The sequence below is a fragment of the Carassius auratus genome, chromosome 17, assembly GCF_003368295.1.
Source record: "Carassius auratus strain Wakin chromosome 17, ASM336829v1, whole genome shotgun sequence".
In the NCBI taxonomy this organism is placed as follows: Eukaryota; Metazoa; Chordata; class Actinopteri; order Cypriniformes; family Cyprinidae; genus Carassius; species Carassius auratus.
In genome coordinates, this window is record NC_039259.1 from 3,568,528 (window position 1) to 3,591,025 (window position 22,498).

Below are 22,498 nucleotides of genomic sequence, written 5' to 3' on the forward strand. Positions count from 1 at the left end.
TGAGCTGAAACAAGATTATATTATATTATAGGGAATGAAAGATAGGTCATTTTATTTAGTCATCCACTTTCCAATGTATGATCTAGGGTCTCATTTAGTAAACTATCTTTAGATTTCATCCTAAAAGTGTACGTAGGCACAAAAGCTAGATTTTGCGTACGCCAGAACCTGTGCAAAAATCCCTTTTATAAATCTCAGTCAGAGGAAGATTGTGCGTACGTGCTTCTCCACCCCAACTCCTCCCCAAATCACCATATATGGAGCTTAGCCTAGTTTTACTATGAATTACCTTATCTGCATATCATTTCTATGCATATTCCCATCCACGTGACACCATATTTTTAGTCTATATTTATTGCAGTGTAAATAGAATTTCTTACTCGGCGAGTCACTGAGAAAGTAGCCTATTTTAAAAAGAGAACAAGCTAATTATAATTTTCTTCAAGTTGTGTCCTTCAAATACAGTGGCATTTTTCATAATGTTGTAGAGATGACTTCACACGTCATCAACACCTCCGTGCATCTGAAGTTGTACAGTAAGATATTATCATCAGACCTATTCAAATTGGACAATGGAACATAAAACATCAAATATTTTCGCATTGCATGAGATCCGCAGTTTAGTTTAAAGATGAATTATTGTGCATCTATAGCACTCCTCGCTGTCTTTAAAACAGCATGCCACAAGAATAGTGATCAATTCCACTAAATATGTCTAAAAATTCATATAATTTTTGTTTAACTTCTGCATAATTACTTTATGTATTTTCAGTGCTATTAACTTCACTGAAAATCAGATCACATTTTATGAGAATTTTGTGCTGCCAGGTTTATCATAATCACAACTGGGAAACCCAAAATGTATTATTATTATGAAGATACACACCGTCCAACTGCTAGATCCCTGGTAATCACTGGACGGCTTCAAAGTGGATATGCATACTCATGTGACTATGTAACTAGTAAGCAGTTATTGTTGAAAAATATTGAAGTTTACATTCAGATCTCCACTGAGTGCTGGACATCAGCTGTAGTTTTACACAGAGTGTTGTTGGCACATCTGAACCCTTGTGTAATTAGTGTCAGCTGCTGGATATGTGTAGACATTGAAGAAAGATGCTCGAGAAGGGCCCTCATACTCCGATTTCTTTTGAAGTGCACTCCTCGCTGCGAGCAGAAGGGAATCGATGCGCTTCATGAATTTTTCTAACGATACTCCTTTAAAGAACACACTGTGCATTCCATGGTGAATGAGGAATGAGGTAAAGAGGTGTGCCCATGGCTTTCATTTTACATAATTTTGTGTAGCATTATGCCGATTAAATTTGTGCTTACTCTCAAACAAAAGCAATAACTGACTTTTATTATTTTGTTTTACTTTTCATATTAGAGACTGTGGCTAAGGCATTATTGTTGCTCAAGTTTCTGTCCCTAACTATTAAAGTACCTTGTTGCATATCTTTTGTGATCCTGGACCACAAAAACAGTATGCTGAAAGTAGCACAGGTATATTTGTAGCATTAGCCAATAATATATTGTATGGGTCAAAATGATCCATTTTTCTTTTATGCCAAAAATCATTAGGATATTAAACAAAGATCATGTTCCATGAAGATATTTTGGAGATTTTCTCCTGTAAATATACCAAATCATGTTCTTTATTTGATAATGTGCATTGAGAACTTATTTTGGACAACTTTAAACTCAGTTTTCTCTTTAGATTTTTTTTTTTACTCTCAGATTCCATATTTTCAAACAGTAATCTCTCCTAACAAACCAAACATCAATGGAAAACTTATTTATTTAGCTTTCAAGTGATGTACAAATCTCAAAAAAAAAAAAAAAAAAAAAAAAAAACTGACCCTAATGACTGATTTTGTTGTCCAGGGTCACAGTTATTGCATAAAATGTGTGCTATGACCTGAGATATTAAACTCCATAAGCAGTTGCACAAATGGTGTTAGTTATATTTAAAAGTCTCAAACCATTCATATTTGCAATGGTCTCAGTTGAATAAATGAATAAATAAAAATCACATAGACTTGTGTTGCAGGAGTTGAAGGAATAGTGCTAAAAACTAACTTGGAACACCAAGAAACGAATAGCAACAAAACACTTGGAACTTTAGCATTAATGAGCAATGTTTGCATTTTCTTTTGAATATCAAAAAATAAGAAATAAATATTCAAGTAAACATAAAATCAACACAAATATAACCTCAGTCTTACAATATTTCTCCTTTGCTGTTGTTGTAGGAGCCGGGATATAGTGATCCTGTCGACTGCTTTGATAGTGGAGTGGATGGCCTCACTGCTGATACCAGTTCTCCCTCTCAGGTCTCCAGCTTTCTGACCGTTCCTAACGGCATGCCTCAAGCCCGCTCTCACTCTCTGTCACTGAATACCCGCAGCGGCTCTGCCGGTGCCCTTCATTTGGGTACTGATGTATTGCGGCAGAACATCTACAAGAACTTCATGAGGGAGCTGAAGACCGGGCGGCCTCCAGCAGAAGGTGGACGAGAAGATTGGCGCGAGAGCTCCTCAGAAGAAACAGAGTGCAGTAGTCAAGAAGTCCTCGGGTGTCTAGAGCAGCTGGATTTGCTGTTTGACAAAGAAAAGGGTGTCGTTAGGCGGGCCGGATGGCTCTCTTTCAAGCCCTTGCTCACTGTACACAAGGACCGCAAATTAGAGTTGGTGGGCCGTCGAAAATGGAAACAATTCTGGGTCACTCTAAAGGGTAAGCCAGCCATGATTCGAGTGATTTACTGTGCCACTCACCTTTTTGCAGTAAGAACACACCATGACTGCTTAAAGTGATCAGTGATGACCAAATTATTTATTTTTTTCTTGTAGGCTGCACAATGCTGTTCTATGAGACCTATGGAAAAGCCTCTTCAGAGCCAGAGTCTCCCTGCTATGCCTTGATAGCAGAGGATGGTGTAGTCCAGGCAGTTCCTGAGCACCCCAAGAAAGAGAACGTGTTCTGCCTCAGCAACACCTATGGCGATGTCTACCTTTTTCAGGTAAGTTGAAAGCATAAACCCCTTCGCACTGAAAGAATAAGCAGAGCTGCACATAAGATGCATGTATACAGAGCGGAAACAGTTGATTGGGTATTCCTCCGGTCACTGTCAGCAATGTAAGCTTCTGTCATGTAAGTGTAGTTTAATATGTGATACTTGTGAAACACTCATACTTTAAATTAGTATAACAAATTGTTAAACTTTTGTTGTTTGCAACTCAAGTGTGTTTTTGTTTGATTAATGTGACTTAATGTGAAATGTTAAGTCAACTGTTTGTCACTTGCTTGCTGTTGTAAAACTGAATGGTGCAGAAAACATGAAGATTGATTAGTTATGGATGCATGCATATGGATTTTTCTTTGCTTTTTCTAAATGTAAGCAACTGCCATTTTTATGTTCTAAAGCCAATAAAATGACTACAATTTGTGGCTTAGTCAACCAGACAATCTGTTGATTGCACATGCTGATAAGTGCAGTGTTATAGAAGTTAGTATTAAATAAAAAATAAAAAACATAGTACACATTACTTGTCAATAAAGCGATATGAACGACCTGATGATAACAAGTATGACCGTAACTGGATAGCTCACCCAGAAATGAAAATTCTGTCATCATTTACTCAATCTCAAGTTGTTCCAATTTCTTCTGCCGAAAACAAAAGAAGATATTTTTAAGTATGTGATTAACGAAACAGTTATTGAGCCCAATTTTGTAGTATTTTTTTCCCCTTGCTCTAGAAGTCTATGGGACCCGCAACTGCTTGGTTACCCACATTCTTCAAAATATCTTCTTTTGTGATTAGCAGAAAAAAAGAGTAAATGATGACAGATTGGATAATTGTATGTGAATTATGATGTAAATCTAGGCTTCATAATGTAATCTAAACATGGAAATACATACATACATTTTGAGAATTAAAAAAAAAAATGTAAGGCAAAGTAACGTTATTTAAAATGAAGTGATGCAAAATTCTGCACAAGACTTCTACGTTACTAATCAAATAGCCTTATTTATTTTATTTATATATACATATTTACAGTAACCTCTATGCATAAAAGGTCACATTTCCTTCCTTGTATGTTATTTTCTACTTTAGGCCTCCAACCAGACTGACCTAGAGAACTGGGTAACTGCCATTCATTCGGCTAGCGCATCTTTATTTGCGAAACGCTACGGGAAAGAGGACACACTGCGTTTGTTACAAGGACAGATCCATGGTCTTCTCCAGAAGATCGACATGGATAGCAAGATGAGAAAAATGGCAGAGCTGCAGTTGTCCATCGTTGGTGACCCCAAAAATAGAAAGGCTATTGAAAACCAGGTAAGCAACAGTTTAATCCAGTTTGTTGGAAGTGCGTCGAAGTACAGAATGAAGTGCTTTTTTTGTCTCCAGTCATCCATTTTTTAATTGATTAGCTTTTTGTTTTTAAATGAGTTTTGCTTGACCATTTTTTTTTATTTATTCTTTTAACATGATATGTGCTTATGTGTGAGATAAAGACATTGGAAGTTTAGTGCTTTATCTATATCCTCACGTCTGAGGCTTTGTAGTGAGATGTCTATTATTTATTGACAAGGTTGAGAATGTACCAAGCTCTCCATCTTGTCTGAAACATTGGGATAAATCATTGAGGGCTTTGTCATGTTGACCGAAGGCATGCTAATCTTACCGCCACATACCGCTTTAGAGGTTGCATGACCCACATAGCTTTATTTGACCAATGGTATTAGTAGTTTTCCCACTGCCTGATAACAATCATGTTAATGCTTCATGGGAACCTCTGGAGCTGATGCAGAGGTCACAGGGGGGAGTTAGAGGGGTGCCAGGCGCTGGATGAGAGATTTGGTAAAGGGGAAAAGGTTGAGAAACTGGGTAACTTTGAAGTGTTGTCTCCACAAATCAGTGCCAGCTGGGCGGTTTCAAGTCTCCATTGACCCCCCTTCACCCTTTCTCCCTGTAACTGAATTATAATTGCTTTTTAAGACTATTAAACATATGTCTTTTAAAGGAATCTGGGAAAAGGTCAGAGAAACAAACCGAAGATAAATGCATATGACTGCACATCAAAAATTCTGCCCATCCAGACGTAAACGCACAAATACTGTACCTAAGAAATGAAAATGAAATTCAGCCAGGCTTTTATATATTACGAACATCTCAGTCTGAGACTTTTAACTGTGTTTTGTTTTGTTTTTTAACACATGTTGATACTGGGTCAAATTTCATGGGTGAATATTAGAACAAATTTCTCAAATAGGCTCCAAAGTCTCAGACAAGCCAGGCTCTCTAAACAACAACGAACATGCCTCTCTTTTTGTGGTAATAGGTGTATGTTGGTATCCAATGACACACTTCTGAAAGGCTCTCCTTGGCCAGCATAAGATTCCCATGAGTTAACAGTGCAGTGTCTGTCCAGTCTCATTATACTTGTTTTAATGATGTGAGGTTGAGTTGGTAGAATTTAATAAACCAAATACCAAGAAACTTTAATGACCCAGTGTCTCTAAACTCATTGGCAGTGGTATGAATTATGCTGGGAGCCTAAACCAAACCATGCAAACATTGCACAAAAGCAAAGTCTGTGCAATGCTACAATCCTTTGTTGTCAATTATCTATCGCTAAATTAAATAATTGTATTTTTTTATTTCTCAAAAATAAAAAGTAAAGAATATACAATAAGAGATTTCCTCGTTAAAAGAAAACAAACACCATCATTAGTGTAGACAGGCACAGCTGTAAAATAGTATATTACATTACTACAAAACAAAACAAGTTCTAGTTTGTCACACAATCTCTTCCTGTTTAAGTGGGCAGTTCTTGGCTGCAATGTGAACCAGACAAATGGTGTTTAGTCAGATGCTTCTCTATAAGAGACTAGTGTTATAAAGTTTCATCAGCAAACTGATAATGTTCATAGAGCTGTGACTAATAACCCTGTCACCCCCCACCCCCCCTCATCTGTTTTGTCAAAGAGCATAGCACTTAATCACTTAGTGGTTTCCCCTATGTTTTTTTATTTCATATAATAATGTCAGTTGGAGATTGGAGAAAAACTCCCTCTGTCCTCTCACATCTGAGAGCAATTACAGCCACAAAGATCCTTTACTCATGCTGTTTCTCACAAATGATCAGGGTTGGGGAGTGATTAGTTACTATTAGTTAAATTTAATTACAAAATAAATGTAACTGTAATCTGCTACAATTACTTAAAACAAATGTGTAATTAAATTGCAGTTACTTATAAAAATGCTAATGATTACAAATGGAGAGTTTACATTTGAATAATCACACATATAAAGATTTGACTGATTTTTTTTCCCCAAATTGCATTGAGTGCATTAAAATGCAAGACACCAATGTTTCAGGGATTTAGGACACAGAATATGACACACATTGTATTTATATGATAACTGGTTTGGGTTTATGTATGCCTTTCTTTGTTTTGTTTTTTCAATTGACAGTTTTTTTCCCCTCAAAGCCAGTGTTTCCGGTCATAGCTCTGCAAAGATTTGATTTCAAAACCAGTTTCATAGCTATTAAGGGGTTTCTTGTTATGATTTAAAATCTGTATTTAACCATCTCAAAGTAAAAATAGGTACCAAAGTCTGATTTTGTGGTGGCTGTGCTTTAAAATTCAATTATTATAAACGTAATATAAGTGATTCTGAGAGTCTGACAGTAATCAGTGTTGAGTACCACTGTCAGGTTAACTCTGCCTGCTTTAAATGTTTACAAATGATTTGAAAAAACAGTTTAGAATGTGTTTAATGAATGTTTAGGGCAAAAAAATGAATGAAATATAATCAGTTACATTAATAAAGTAACTGAAATAGTTACACTACTTATTACATTTTAAATAGAATTACTTGTAATCGGAAACCTATTAAACTTCCAAAGTTTCCTTTCCAAAACTGCAAATGATCATTGTGTGAAGCAGTAGTTTGTCACCTGGTGGATGAGATGCCTTATCTCAGCAACACTTTTTTAAATTTGCGGACAGATCCAACAGTGGGAACAGAATCTTGAGCGCTTCAACATGGACCTTTTCCGCATGCGCTGTTACTTGGCCAGTCTGCAAGGAGGCGAGTTACCCAACCCCAAGAGCCTGCTAGCCACGGCCAGCCGCCCGACCAAAGCTGCACTAGCCCGTCTGGGAATCTTCTCCGTGTCCTCCTTCCATGCACTGGTTAGTAGCCTTGAAGAACACAACAGTGACGCCCCACTGTGAGTTGTTTCAGAAATACTGTATGTATCATTCATTTTCTCCAATAGGATCTCAAGAAGAAATCAAAACTGAACAAACATAGATTTGAAGCAAAAAGAAAAAGAAAAAAAAAATATACTGTATTTTTCAGACTATAAGTCGCACCTGACTATAAGTCGCATCAGTCCAAAAATACGTCATGATGAGGAAAAATACATATATAAGTCGTACTGGACTATAGGTCGCATCTATTTAGAAGCAAGAGAAAACATTACCGTCTACATCCACGAGAGGGCGCTCTGTGTCTTCAGTGTAGGCTACAGGAGCACTGAGCATCTTGGTTAATTTCTCTTGGTTCATGTCAAATTGATTTTGTTAAATAAGTTGCACCTGACTATAAGTCGCAGCCAAACTATGAAAAAAAAAGTGTGACCTATAGTCCGGAAAATACAGTATATATATATATATATATATATATATATATATATATATATATATATATATATATATATATATATATACACACACACACACACACACACACAATTTGAAAAAGCCAAAAACTGTAGCAGTGAACTCATCCCATGCAGTATTGCAAATTCTGTAATGGAATCAAAAAAACTGTAAAATAGAAAACATTTAAATAATAAATATTATGTTCAAATAAAATTCAAATATGATGTATTTGTTGTTTTATGGTAAAATGTTAACACACATAATTGGTTGAGAGTGTGGGAGACTCACTTGAGTGTCATGCGCAGTGCTTCATGGATGTGGGTGGTTGCTGCTGAGCTCTTTTGGCACAATTCACCATTTCTATGGCAACAACAGCTCTCCCTCTCTCTGACTGATGGATCAGGGCTGTGGGGTAGTCTAGCTGTTGACAGGGAATTATACTTTTTTTTTTTTTTTTTATGAAAGTTGAAATTGTTCTGACAGGTTTACTGACAAAAATCATTTCTTTACTGAAATTGAATTTGATTTTAACGTTTAAAACCTGAAATTCCTATGAGAGGAAGCTGTTACACTTAATTTGGAACATTTTATTTTAAAAAACCCTTAATAATTACCTAGTGACCATTACAGCCAGTCTCTTTGTGGTCGTACAGATCTGTTCCAGAGATGAAGCCACAATGCGAAAGCGTTCTCTGTCTCTGTCCCACCGAGGTCGCAGTAAGAAAGGGCTCTTTTCCTCCCTCAAGGGCCTGGATACTCTTACCAAGCGAGGTCATGAAAAAAAGCCTTCAGTCTCACAGGTACTACACCCACTGTGTCTGATTTAAACAGTCGTGACTGTGTGCTCTAACAAAAGTGCTTGGAAAGTGCATTTACATATCAGTTTTTCTACCCTTTATGTCTTGAAACTCATGCGTCATGCTGGTGGGAAATTCCTCCCACAGGTGCAAATAACAGCACTTTGATAAAAGGTAGTAATTACAGAGCTGGAAGGATTAAAAATGTTGTTCGTTCTCCCATCTCCTCCTCTTTTCTCAGAAATGCACCAAGATAATAAGAGAGCTATTTTCAGCTGTAGATTTTCATATCTGGTTACCAAGTGTAAAGCCTTGAGACGGTGACGAAGATGATGATGTTTCCTCCCTGTTGAGATCACTGTGCTAATAATAGTGGTAAATTAGCACTTAAGAAATTGCGCTGGGCTGTTTGTTTAAATCTAGAGAGGGTTGACCCATGAGCCGGAGAATTTGATAGATTTTCTGTCATGAGCGTGCCCTTGAGCAAGGCATTTATCGCCAAGTTATTGTTGGGGGACTGTCTCTACAATTAGACTACTGTGTGTTGTTTGGAATAAAAAGTGGCAGCTATTTGAGTCACTAATGCTTGCTTTGTGAGTCTGTTGCACTTCTTTACCAACTAGTTACCATCTTAGTCTGTATAAAAGTTGTAGATCCTTCATTTTATCTTTTTATTTAAAGGATTTCAGTGATTTGAGCTGCTGTTCTTACAGTGTTCTTCCTCAGGTAAGGGACACTCGTTTTCAAGACCACAGCTAGCATAGCATGGCTCCTTCTCGAAATATAAATACATCTCAAGTTCCACCCCCTGTGATTCTTCAAAAAATCCTGATATATTCCAAAACGATGCCACCTTATATTAAGTAAAAATTGGTACAGTGTACATATTGTGTTCATGTTGAGTGCTGCTTTCGAGGTGGGATACGGTTAGGGACATATTTGCTGGTGTGGTTAGTGTTGGTTAATAGGAAAGGAATAGGAATAGTGTAATTACAGATGTATTTACAGAAATTGATTACAGCTGTAATTAAATGGAGTTAACATGTATGTGCACGATAAGTACGTTGGATGAAATTTAAATTTAAATGTAAGTACATAGTAGTTAAAACACTTAATATAAAATGAGTCCAAAAACTAGTAAGCTACCACTTCAAGGCATTAATTTTGGTTTGCAGATTGCACATGCCCTTCTCATATTAAATCAACTCCAGAATGTATTGCAAACTGGCTCTACATGTTCTTATACACCTCTGTAAATGCCTTAATTCACTTTATGTAATTATTTGAAATATTCATGAGGATAACAGCTTGGAGGATAATAGTGTTGCAGCCTCTAGAAATTAGATTAATCAAATTATTCATTGTAAGCACAGATTTTATTTACTCCACTAAAATGTTTTTAGAAGAAAATGATTTCCTGTCCAAACTACCAGTTTTGTTCCCGATAATCACTTGGTACATGGTGGTGACCTTCCCTGAGGTCAGTGGCTTCTGGGAAACCATCATAAAAATGTAGCTTGCTAGACTTAGTGTGCCAAAAGAAAGTGCTGAAAGATTTGCATGACTTTTTTTGGTTTTTGCTTTTTCTGGACATTAATTATATGGGAAAATCAGTTTCACCACTAAAAATGTGTCTCCAAATGAGGTTCATATGCAGTTAGGTTTTCCGTTTTAGAAGTCAGAGCTGTCTATGTAGAAAGTAGATGGCATAACAATTCATTAAGTGATAAAAAAGTGATCCCAAACTGTAGTTGTGCCATCTTAATTAATGGACATTATTATGCATGAAGTGCAAATGGCACTGAAAGTACAAAAAAAAAAAAAATATATATATATATATATATATATATATTAAAATAAATAAATATTGTTTTATTAGTCTTGTACATTTAATATGTAAATAGTTATGAGTTAAGACACTGCAGTGACCAATAAAAAATAATAGTATACTGAAGTATTTGACATAATTTAACAAATATGTTGTTATATGTTCCAAAAAAAGTCACTGAAAATCAATTCCATAGAACAAATGTTGGTGCTTAATAAAAAGTTAAATTGCTCTTTTCTGTCACTAAGTGAATCCAATAGTGTCTTAAGTGTGTGAAAGGTAAAAAAGTCTCCAATCACTGACATGAAGTCCCTGTCCCTCGCTGACATGCGTCATGTAAATGGCTAACAAGCTCCAATTTCATTTCACACCACAGAAGGCAGAGGTGTGGAGACCGACAGAGGGAGAAATGTTTTATGAATTATTAAAAGCCATATGTGGTAAATTGCAGCCTGCTGTACTCTACCCCGCAGCGACACACAGATGGTTGGTATAAGAGCCCTATGCTAGTTGCTAAATATTAAACAGGCCAACCTTTTGCTAAAGACACTGCGGTAGCCATCAAGTCAAAGTGTCTTTTTAGTCTCTCATTGAGTTTGAGCACATCAGTAAGTCTTTAAGCCTACGTTTGGTCTTGCTTAGAAGCCAATCATTTGTTCTTCATCGCTGACTGTAATCCTGTTCAGACTTTATAATTGGGTCCCCGATCACTAGGCCCTCCTATGCAGCAATTGTAATTTGATCATTATATATTTATATGTGTGCACGTTTGAAGGTGTGGATTTTTTTTTTAAACCTAAGAAATTTGTAATTTTATATTTAGTAAGAATACATTCAATTGATCAAAAGTGAAAGTAAAGCCTTTTACAGTGTTACAAAAGATTTCTGTCTGAAATAAATGCTATTCAACAAAGAATTCTGGACAAAATATATCTCTGTTTCAACAATATTTAGAAGCACAGCATTGATCATAATTAAATAATTCTTGAGCACCAAATCAGCATGTAAGAATGAATCATGTGAAGGATCATGTGAAGGATCATGTGACACTGAAGAGTAATGGCTGCTGAAAATTCAGCTTTGTCATGACAGGAATAAATAGAAAAAAATGTAAAAAAAATTTTACATAAAATTAAAACTTCATTGTTAAAATTAAATCATATTGTCTTTGTAGCACATTAAAAATGCTAGTTTGTATCATGAGGAAATACATTTTCTTAGGGATTTTATTTATTTTTTGCCCTGTGTTTATACCAGTTTATCATCTATTCTCTTTTGTCTGTTCTCATTCATATTGAACTACATTAATTTACTCCAAGATTTTTACATTTTTATCTTTTTTCATTTGTATAAAAATATAACAAGTAGGTCTAAAGATTAAAATAATTCTGAACAATGTGATTTCTATTGCATACATTTTGAGATCATAAAAATATATGTAGGCTACATATCATTGATATACAAATTCTGTACAACTATATACTGTAGATATAGTATATGATCTTTATATACTATATATATATATATATATATATATATATATATATATATATATATATATATATATACTTTATATACTGTATCTTTATTTACTGACTGTCTTTTTATTTATTTTTTTTGTTTTTCTTCACCTTGACAAATATTAATTTTGCTCTTGGTGTGAATAGACAATTTGTTTGTGTGTCATTTTGTTTATTTGCATTACGCTTGATGTGAAAAGGCCTCAGAAAATGTTCTCATTTCGTATGCTAAGAGGTTGTTTACATAGAAGATGACTTTGAGGCAGATCAGAAGAAAAAATAATAATAAAAAATAATTAAAACCTAGTCTGTTTCTGAGGCCCAAGGAGAGGATTGAACAAGATGAGGAAAAGCTCACATTATAAGTGTGCCTCAGGGAAAAATCAAAAAATGTATAAGACCTCTATAGCTGACCATGCATGACTGTAAAAAGGACTTACAGATGAGGAACATCACAAGCAATCTGTCAGAAGAAGCCTCCACAAAAGAATAAATAAGAGATTAAAAGTCTTGCATTAAACATTCAGCATGACCTTTCATCCTACTAACCAGCATAGTGCTTTTTTCCTCCAGTGAAGTCTCGAAGCCTTTGTTTAAGATCAAAATAATTCACTACAGGAAATTTGCTTGGCTGAAGTTTTATTTAGAAACAAAATGATAGTTTGTCTGCTGCCGTGTTTGTAACCATGGCTCTGGTTGCAAAATGTCTAAAAAAATATGACTAAGAATTTTATGAGACTGCACTGATTTGTTTTTTCCTTCTTGTTTCAGGACGGTGAAGGGCATCTAAATACTATTCCTCCTTGTAGTTTTGAGGTACGTTGCTGTGTTTTTACAAAATACTGGGTCCTGCCTCTGGAAAGAGCTTAAGCTTACTTGGTTATATGTTACAAAATTTGTAAAACATGGATATTAATAAACCTACACATTTTACATGTACAAAACATATTAGCGGTGTCCTTCTGTTCATCGTGTATGTATACAATAATTGATTGTGGCTGATAGATGCTCACATTTTTATTGGTGGTGATGTATTCTGATTTAGATGGAACTAGTTAATTTAAAGAAAGGGTGTGGACTGAGCCACATGTACAGTTTGTGATTGCTTGTACGACGCTGAAACACTGCTTCCTCACTGTATGTACACGGAGACCAACACTCCGATGTTGCTAAGAGACCGTGTTAAAGGACAGCCGTTATTCTAGACAGCATTCCATCTTTAGCATTCTGGGCGGAGGTTAGCTTCCATAGAAGATTTTTCCCACTTTGTAGAGGAAAGTCTGAAGTTGAGTCTCTGGTGCTGAGAGCCACACACACTGAGGAGTGTGTCCTGGGCGGTTGCCCTTGGCTGCTCTGTTGGAAAGTTGACCGTTACTGTGGTGGTAAATGAATGCAGACTCATTCCACTGCTGGTCAGGGTTTCATTCACACCCCTCACTGGACAAACATGGGGTTATACAACTTGTCTTAGGTGACTTTGTTTCCCTTGCTAAAAAGGCCATTACTTCACTGAGTGAAATGAGTGGAGCGTCTGTACCTTTGGAACTGAGACGTGACATGTTTTCTCTGGTGTGTGTGTGTGTGTGTGTGTGTGAAGGTGGATAGGCGTGTTTGTTTCCGACACCAAAGACTTAAATCTCCACTGAAAGAGCTTTTTATGACACATCCTCAGACAAGCATAGAATGATGCCAATAAAGTCGATTGCTTTAGTTTTACATAGTCTTTGAATTTGTTATACTTAACTGCTATAATTTATCTAGACCAGAGAATTGTGTTTTAGGATTTATAAAAATCTGCTATTAAATCACACCAATAATAAATAAGGAGATGTAATAAAGTGTTATAAATGTAAGTTTCTTCTTTGGTTTTCTTTCACAGAGGTTAGGTAGTTTGGCTAATGTTTACTCAGTCGTGCCACCTGAAGGCAGCCAGTGGGATTGCAGCCAAGAAAACACAACGTGCATCTATATGCCCAATTACCAGACTGTTAGCGTCCTTCTGAAACCTCATCACACCGTCACCGATGTCTTGGCTGAGACCTGCAGGGTAAGAACCACCTCTTTGTTTTGAAGAATGAGCGTAGTGTTCAGGTTAACTGCTTTGATTTACCAACACACCCATTTGTCAGCTATTGCATTGTTTCTAATTACTTTACAAATATGCCTGTTATGTCTGAATCAACACAGACACAGACACATCATTATGTTTGTATGTGTCAGCATACTTAACTGCAGAGATTATCTGAGGCTATGGGTGTCATTTTATAATGTATAACAATATTATTGCTCTTTTGTTGGTTTTGATTTCTGCTTTTGTCCTCATTAGTAAGTTGCTTTGGATAAAAGCATTTGCTAAAAGTAAATGTAAATAATAGACTGCATATAGGGAAATTAATTAATAGATGACATCATGCTCTCTGCGTAACAGCTGTGCAATTTTTTCCCCCACAAAAATTAATTTCATAAAATATATTTGATTGTTAAAAAAAAACACACAGAAAATAGTATATTTAATTAAATATTATTACAATTTAAAATAGCTATTTTCAATTTTTATTTTAACATTTCATCAGTTTTTAAAATTCTTTAGAAATCATTCTCAAATGCTGGTACTCAAGAAACATTTTTTTTTTGTTTGTTTTTTGTTTGTTTTATCACCAGTGAACACAAGTAGCTTTATATATAATTTTTGTTACAATTTAAATATTTATTGCTATTTTTTATCAAAATTTAGATTTGTGATGCTTTTACTAATAGTCTCAAACTTTTGAACGGTAGAAAATAATAAAAGGCATGAAAAAGAAAAAGGCAAATCTCATATCTCCATGGATGTAACTGGAAAGGATTACACATATTGAGTTGTCAAATAAAATAATTAATAATTTATTTCACCATTTACTAACCCTTAAGTTGTTCCACGTCAAAATCCCCTTCTTTTGTGGAAGACAGAAGTAGTTGAAATTTTCACTCTGCTCTTTTCCTAATGGCAGAAGCATACATTAACATGCATTTCAACACTGTTATCCAACTCTTCTGAAGTCATACAGTACAATAAAGCTGTTATTTTTTATGTCTTTTCGCTCTCCATTTATTTATTTTATTTTATTGTATGTGGAAAGAGCTGGATCTTAAAATAGATTTTCCTGTCTTAGCTCATGGGCCTGGATCCTAGCCTACACTTTTTAAGGCTGAGAAGATGTGTAGGAGACAGGATGGAGGTATCAACCCCATCAGCTGATGAGCTCCTGCAGGACATGGTAAGATGTTGATAATGGCTAAGCTTGATGTGCAGCAGCTGGATCACAGCCCAGTTTATAAAAAGCAGAGTTGTTGAACTGCATGATTGTGCACTTATCTACACTTCTGTCTCACTCTAGTCATATGACGATTTGGAGGTCAGCCAGCTAAATGTCTACACTCTGCACATGTCTAGACCTAGTGTAACTGAAGACTTTGGTAAGCAAGTCATTGCAAAGCGGAGATTTAAGTGGGGACTGATGGCACTTTATGATGCGTTATGATTTTTTTCTCGTCCTCAAGGCTTTGCTGTTACAGGATATGTAGACAAGCTGAAAAACAGCCGTATCGTTGTTACAGAAGTTCTCCCTGATGGGCTGGCTTTCAGCAAAGGTACTTTTGCTCGTGCAGTTATTTCCTTTAAGGATTGCATTTATTTGGATATGCTAGAAACACCTAAAGATCGTTTTTATGTTTTCACATATTGCCTTAAGAAGGGTGTTCTAACCTTGGTTTCTTTCACTCCTTTTGTTTTGTGTAACTGATAGGTCTGAGGCCCGGTGATGAGATCATGGTTTTAAATGGTTGTGAGGTGTCTTCTCTGGACCTGGCTCTGATACAGACTTTATTCAACGATCAGAGTCTGCAACTGACTGTGAAACATCATCCACCCTCCAGTCAGCACAGTACAGATACTGCAAACACACGGTCTCTGCACAGGGTCAACCTCCAAAACCACCAAAGGGCCAAGTCCTCAACAGGTACAAGACACATAGTTACACACGAGTGATTCAGAGCTGCATGTTATTCCAGAAAAAATGTTCGATGTCTGTATGTAGCTCAAGTTTTGTGTCAAAGATCAACTAGGAAGTGCATTCACTATCTTCACTAACTGCATACATACTCGCTCAACTGGACCGGGTCTAAAGTTAACTACATGGACTTAAACATCTGAGACCACTTTTCATGATTCAGTCAATTCTCAGTAGTTGAACTCAAGTCCCAAGTTCCTCTATCCAGTTTTACTCTGATACAGAACTGTTTCTCTTTCTAAGAACATGCAGTGTTAACCTCTTTCTAAATTACATAAAAGCAGTCTAATTCACTAATTGCAAGCTTAAAAGTCAAGTCAGTTCACTACTTATATAATTATGTGCTGCTCTTTTTTTTTTATGTAGTTGAAACGTATCTAAATAGAGACATACAGCAAACACATTAGGCACCTACATTTCACATCTGCATGACAGCTGGTGGGAAAGAGAGTATCACTTTCTTACTGGCATTATACAGGGTTCCCACAGGTCCTTGAAATCCTTGAAAGTTTGTGAAACTGACATATATTTGTGAAAATTAAAAGTGCTTGAATTTATTTTTCAAATAAGGCATTGAAGCTTGCTTGATTTTAATTAGTAACGTGCATTTACGCTTTACCGTTTAGTGAGGTACTTTGTTGTATGTTGTCATGACCTTAGAGTGTATTTTTCCTGGACATATCCTCTTTTTGGACCTACATTTTTTTTCAGGTTGCCAGGTCTTTTTTTTTTCTCCTATGGCTACTTTTAAACTGTAAATGGGTTGATTTTCCCCGTGGGTTAAAGGTTTGAAATGTTGTTTAATTCAATTTTACTAAAATGCTTGTATTGAAACATTTTGCATTCTGCCTATGATAAAACTGTGCTAGATGTAAAGTTTTGTGAAGGAGGGCCACTGGTAGGAAGCTTTTTAGCTGAGTTTATGATCAATATGCATAACAGTGACTGTAAAATATGTATTTTAGGTATGGCAATGACATATTTTCAGTGTTGATATTTAGGATATGGTCATTGCACTATTTTGGGCACTACTTTAACCACCAACCAACCACACAACAGAGCTCCGCCCTGCTCACACCAACTGTCCTCTTTTTGGAAAACCAAAATACGGTCACCCTACATGGTGTTCATGCGTGCACAAGACTTAATAGGATGATACCTCTATGTTTCACAGACACACCTGGAAATTAATGTTGAATTGCTTTGCTTGTTAAGATAATGTAAACCCTGTAACTTCTGTTTACATGAGCCTAAGCTCTTTTCAAACTAAATCCATGCAAAAGTTAATATCAGATCATTTTATTATAGGATGTACCGAATATTCTCCAGTTTTATGCAAAACAGAAATACAACAAATAGAATATCAGAGCTCTGTCATATGGCCAAAAATGTATGCAAAAACAAAACAAAAAAAGAAGCTGTTTTTGTATAGTTGTGTTTGACACATGAAAACTTTAAAAATGTATCTTACAAAAGATAGCATGATGTAACCTCGCTCTCACTTGAAATGTGTCCCCACATTAAGTACTTGAATTTGAGGGATTGGGCCTGGAAAGTTTATCAAGGTGTGGGAACCCTGGTTATACTTCTTTTCAACATGATAATTGAAACAAAGTCTGTTGAGATGCTGTTACCAACAAATTCTGACTGTTAACAATAAGGTCCACAATAAGGCACTAAAACCAACTTGCTGAAAAGTTTGGCATTAGAAATTTGGCATGTCTGCATTGCTGCAATGTTGAACATTAGATGAAATCTGTTTCTAAAAATACAAGTCTCCAATTTAATGTAGCAGTTGTTTTTTTTAAAATTGAACATGGCCTAAATACACTGCATCTTTGACAACTTTTTCTTTACTTGTTATGCATTCAAAACTCACTGCTAAAAACATTTGACACTTGTCACACCTCACTTGTAAACTTCCTCCCCATATTTCCTCCCCCTGACTTCCTCAGACTGCCTGTACTATCTCAGTCATTTATAAAAGTGATAAACAGAAAGCAGTCTGTATACTGTGAGCAGGAACGGTGTTGCGTGCTGGTTTTGAACCCTGGCTGGTTTTATCCTTGCATGGTAGGTGCCTGACAGAATGAACATCACAGCACATTCGCTGTTACATTTATTTATGTTGTATTATCAGTGATTATTCGTTCTTAATTACAGAACATGTCTCATGAGCAGTGAGTATCATGGTTTCATGCGCAGAGCAGTGGTTACTCAAGAGTGTTTTGTAAGAGCGATTTATTTATTTGTATATAATATCTGTTTAAAGTTATAGGTTTCACTTTATATTAGGCGTCTTAACTAATTAAGTTAATCTTAAGTGCTAACTCCTTAGCACGTACATTTTAAACATTTGATGCGATGTGTGTGTTTTGGAAAGTTATTGCAAGATTATGGTCAATAGTGTGAAAACATTTTGTAATTATGTGCAGTTATTTTGTTTGTAGCTACAATCTAAGGTAATGTATTGCAGCATTGCAGTATGTATGAATATACAGCTATATATCTTTAATTCCTTATTATTGGTTCATGTCTAAATCAGTATCGATTACTTCAGTAGTATCTGCTGTCTCTGTATCATTGATTATACAAAATCAAGCAAAATGTCTTACTTGGAAAGACATGATGGATATATCATGCACTGTGAGTAACACAGAATTGCAAGTCACTTGCTACAAAAATCTACAACAAAAGCTAAAAATTAAGACCTTTGTTTTAGTCATTTAGCATTTCTGGGCAGTTCTGCAACTACAGTAACAAACGTTTGACCAAGTCAGTTCAGGCGCTATTTTATTTGTTTCTAGGGACTGCTGTCTTCTTTCAATCAAACTACCTCTGTACACTATGGAATATGTTTACTTTTCTCAACTCTCACTATATTAATGAATTTAAGCCACAGTTAAATAGCCTTCAGTAGACAAAAACACCGTAATAAACAGTATTGAAAGTTGTTAGCTGTGAAAATGAGATGATCAAGGATCTGTCTGTCCCACACAGCCTCATTTGATTTTCATTACATTCCAAGAAAAGTAAGAAAACAAGAGGGGCAGAGAATGTACACCATCAGACTAGTCAGATTTAAAACAAGCTGATTTCTGCCATATTGTCTGCAACTAGCTGGGGACACCTTTTGCCATAAAACTTTAAATTGAACAACCTTCAGTGATCTTGCAGTGTGCACTTGGCTATGAACCAGTGTGCAAAATGTAAGATCTTTAGTGAAATTGATGATGTGCAACTGCAAGCCACACAATTGCTACACCATGTGTGATTTACTGAACAGCATTAAATAGGAAAATAGTATGTCAATAATGCAAAAAAGCAGTTCATCATTGAATTCAGTGATGTCATCATCGAGCTCAGTTCAGTTTAAATAGTATCTGTGCAATCAAGTCGACAGAATCAATGGATATTAAGTGTCCCCAACTAAGCAAGCCAGAGGCGACAGCAGCAAGGAACCAAGACTGGATCTGGTGGCTACGGTGAAACAGACTAATTTTAGCGTAGATGCCATTCTTCTAACGATGAAGCAAGTACATCGTGTTTTATTGGAAGTATTCCTGATTCCAGTTTTCCTAATTAATGCAGCCTAGAAATCTGTTAACGGATTTGAATATTAGAAATGTGTTTGTGTGTTATGTGTAAACCAGGTTAAAGAGATGGGTCTTTAATCTAGATTTAAACTGTCAGAGTGTGTCTGCCTCCCAAACAATGTTAAGTAGGTTATTCCAGAGTTTGGGCGCTAAATAGGAAAAGTTTTCTAGTCTATTCAAGAAAATGTTATGGTCAATAGTGTCGAACGCAGCACTAAGATCCAATAAAACTAATAGAGAGATACGCCCACGATCAGATGATAAGAGCAGATCATTTGTAACTCTAAGGAGAGCAGTCTCAGTACTATGATACGGTCTAAATCCTGACTGTAATTCCTCATATATATATATATACCATTTTTCTCTAAGAAGGAATATAATTGTGAGGATACCACCTTTTCTAGTATCTTGGACAGAAAAGGAAGATTTCGAGATCGGTCTGTAATTAGTTCTTTGGGGTCTAGTTGTGGTTTTTTTATGAGAGGCTTAATAACAGCCAGTTTGTTACAAAGGTGTAGTTTCTCTCTGTAATTTTCAACACACAAACATGATTAGTTACTTAGGATTCAGTTAGTTACCTATGGATTATACTTAAAGGGTTAGTCTACCCAAAAATTAAAATTAAGCTGTGTTTTAGTCACCCCCGAGGTATCCTAGGTGTATATGACTTTTTTCTTTCAGTCGGATCCAGTCAAAATTATATTAAAAATTGTCTTTGATCTTTCAAGCTCTATCATTGCAGTCAGTGGGTGTTTCATTGCTTCAGTCCAGAAGAAATTAAATAGTGAGTTACATGACTCCAGGAAGTGAACAAAGGCCTCCTATAGTTAGAAAAATATTCATATTCAAAATGTAATTATTACTTTAAATCTAGCTTGCGCGAACAGTTGTACACAGAAGCAGTTCCGGGGTGGAAGACATATGATATATGCACATGCGCTGGAGGGTCTCAAGAAAACCAGTGTTTGTTTACAGGATGAAAAGAAGCAAGTTTAAGCAAGCTCTTGGCTTATATCGAAATCCTCCAAAATTCTTCTATACAAATCCTTGTTTTATACTTTATTTATTATACTTTCTAGATTAGTGACTGTTCTCTCTCCGCTGAGTTTCCGCGTTTCAATATTTTTCTAACAAAAATGCATTGATTCACAGGAGGCCTGTGTTCACCCCCCGCTACCATGTTGTAAAGAGAAATGTCTGAGGATTTCGATAAAAGCCAAGAGCCCTTTTTTTAATGAATGGGAGCTTTTTATTTAATTTATTTTGGATTGAAACAATGCAACACCTGCTGACTGCAATGATAGAGCTTAAAAGAACAAAGACAATTTTTTAATAACTATTACTGGATTCGTCTGAAAGATGAAAATCATATACACCTCCAAGGGCCTTTTGAATGACTACTTACTGTAGGATGCCTGTGGGGTTAGTAAAACACAGCCTATTTTTTTTATTTTTGGGTGAACTAATCCTTTAACTTGAAATTCACCCCTATTAAAAAAAAACGTAAACTTAAAATCTGGTGTGTCGCTTTCGCTTAGGCCACACCGGCACACTGCATATGCTTAAGTGCATCTTCAGTGTAGTGTGAGTAATAATTCATAATCTTTTATAATCAGGGCTCCGATTAGATACATCAAAACACATGACTTCTATATTGTGTATAATATGCGTGTTTCCACACAAAAGAGAGACCAACTGTAGAATGGTTTTCCTGTTGTTTGCAGCAGGCCTCTGGTCATGTCATTGAAACCACTCTTTGACTTCATTTAGCAACACAGGGTGCAGCCATGGTAAAGCAACAGCTTGCAAAACCATCAAGAATTTGAGGCATCAAGATGTTCAAAAGTTAAATAAATTACCCCATGAAAAGCAGAGACCGTTTTTGGTTGAAGATTATGTTCTCCACAGTTAAATTTAGAACAGAAATAATCAAAAATTCAGCAATTAGAATATTTTTACTTATTCACTTTGTCTTAGACAAGGCACCGGCAAGCGTTTTGGCATTTTTTGCCACAGCGCTATTGAGGGGTCTTTTTCTGCAGTGCACCTCCTGTTGTTGTACATCTGGGCCATTCACTTTTCTGATCTGTCCTGGTTAGATCAGATTTGTTTTCTTCTTTCAAGAGAGTAGTGCATGGAATAGGCCTGTTTTCTCTGAAGAACAGTTTTTGCTAGAATAATTCCTTTCTTTTTGGTCAAATACAAAAAGCAAACAAAACTTTCAAGAATTTCTAGGGTACTGAATACTTAAGCAGCCAATGTGGAAATTTTCAGCACTTCATTGAGCAGTATAACCATTTCAGCTGTGTCAATAAAAAGAAACCCATCAGGTACTAAAGATATACCTTTAAAATTATTTTAAATGAATATGTAACAGTTCAGAGTAATCTAGAGTAATGACTGCTGAAAATGAGGCTTTTCCATCACACCAAGATATTTTTGTGTTTGTGTGTATATATATATATATATATATATATATATATATATATATATATATATATATATATATATATAAACTCACACACACTATATAAAACAAACATTACACTGTTTCACACTGCAGGAACTTCTGTTTGTCTGTGGAGGCGCTGTAGTGCCAGATACATTGACATTAGATAAAGATTTTGGGAAACGGCACTGAAGTGAGAAGAGCACTATATAATTATTACTGAGACAATATGCTTTGCTTGATTTTCACCCAAAAAAATTACACACAGGGGACCTGCATTGAGATCCCATATATTATACATCTCGTAACTTTCAGAGAGAATTTCATGTTTTGGCCCAGGTTCTGCTTTTTGGTTAAACATTGCAATTTTTGTGTGTGTGTGTGTGTGTGTGTGTGTGTGTTTCTCCACATACTGTAGTTCACTTTCTGTAGGGTGGCCATATGCGCCGTTCATACGGGACACATCCCAACCAGGATTTTAATAATGCCTAAAACACCCAGAGCAGTTTGACCAATAACATGCAGGTATTGTACATAATCGACCAATCGTGGGGCTGCGTGTGAGAAGGTGAGAT

General features: G+C 35.9%; 1 protein-coding gene across 4 annotated transcripts in view; it reads left to right on the forward strand.

The window, feature by feature from the left end:
* Window positions 1–22,498, forward strand: part of tiam2a (TIAM Rac1 associated GEF 2a) — an 86,439-nt gene that overhangs the window by 41,921 nt on the left and 22,020 nt on the right. For 3 of the 4 annotated variants that reach the window (XM_026285321.1, XM_026285322.1, XM_026285320.1), the window contains exons 4-15: window positions 2,256–2,736; window positions 2,853–3,022; window positions 4,119–4,343; window positions 7,025–7,210; window positions 8,338–8,484; window positions 9,163–9,207; window positions 12,601–12,645; window positions 13,709–13,876; window positions 14,982–15,086; window positions 15,207–15,285; window positions 15,370–15,459; window positions 15,615–15,827. In XM_026285321.1, the coding sequence (XP_026141106.1) occupies window positions 2,256–2,736; window positions 2,853–3,022; window positions 4,119–4,343; window positions 7,025–7,210; window positions 8,338–8,484; window positions 9,163–9,207; window positions 12,601–12,645; window positions 13,709–13,876; window positions 14,982–15,086; window positions 15,207–15,285; window positions 15,370–15,459; window positions 15,615–15,827 (1,954 nt within the window). The remainder of the gene's footprint in view (window positions 1–2,255; window positions 2,737–2,852; window positions 3,023–4,118; window positions 4,344–7,024; window positions 7,211–8,337; window positions 8,485–9,162; window positions 9,208–12,600; window positions 12,646–13,708; window positions 13,877–14,981; window positions 15,087–15,206; window positions 15,286–15,369; window positions 15,460–15,614; window positions 15,828–22,498) is intronic. The other variant, XM_026285323.1, reaches the window with a different exon arrangement.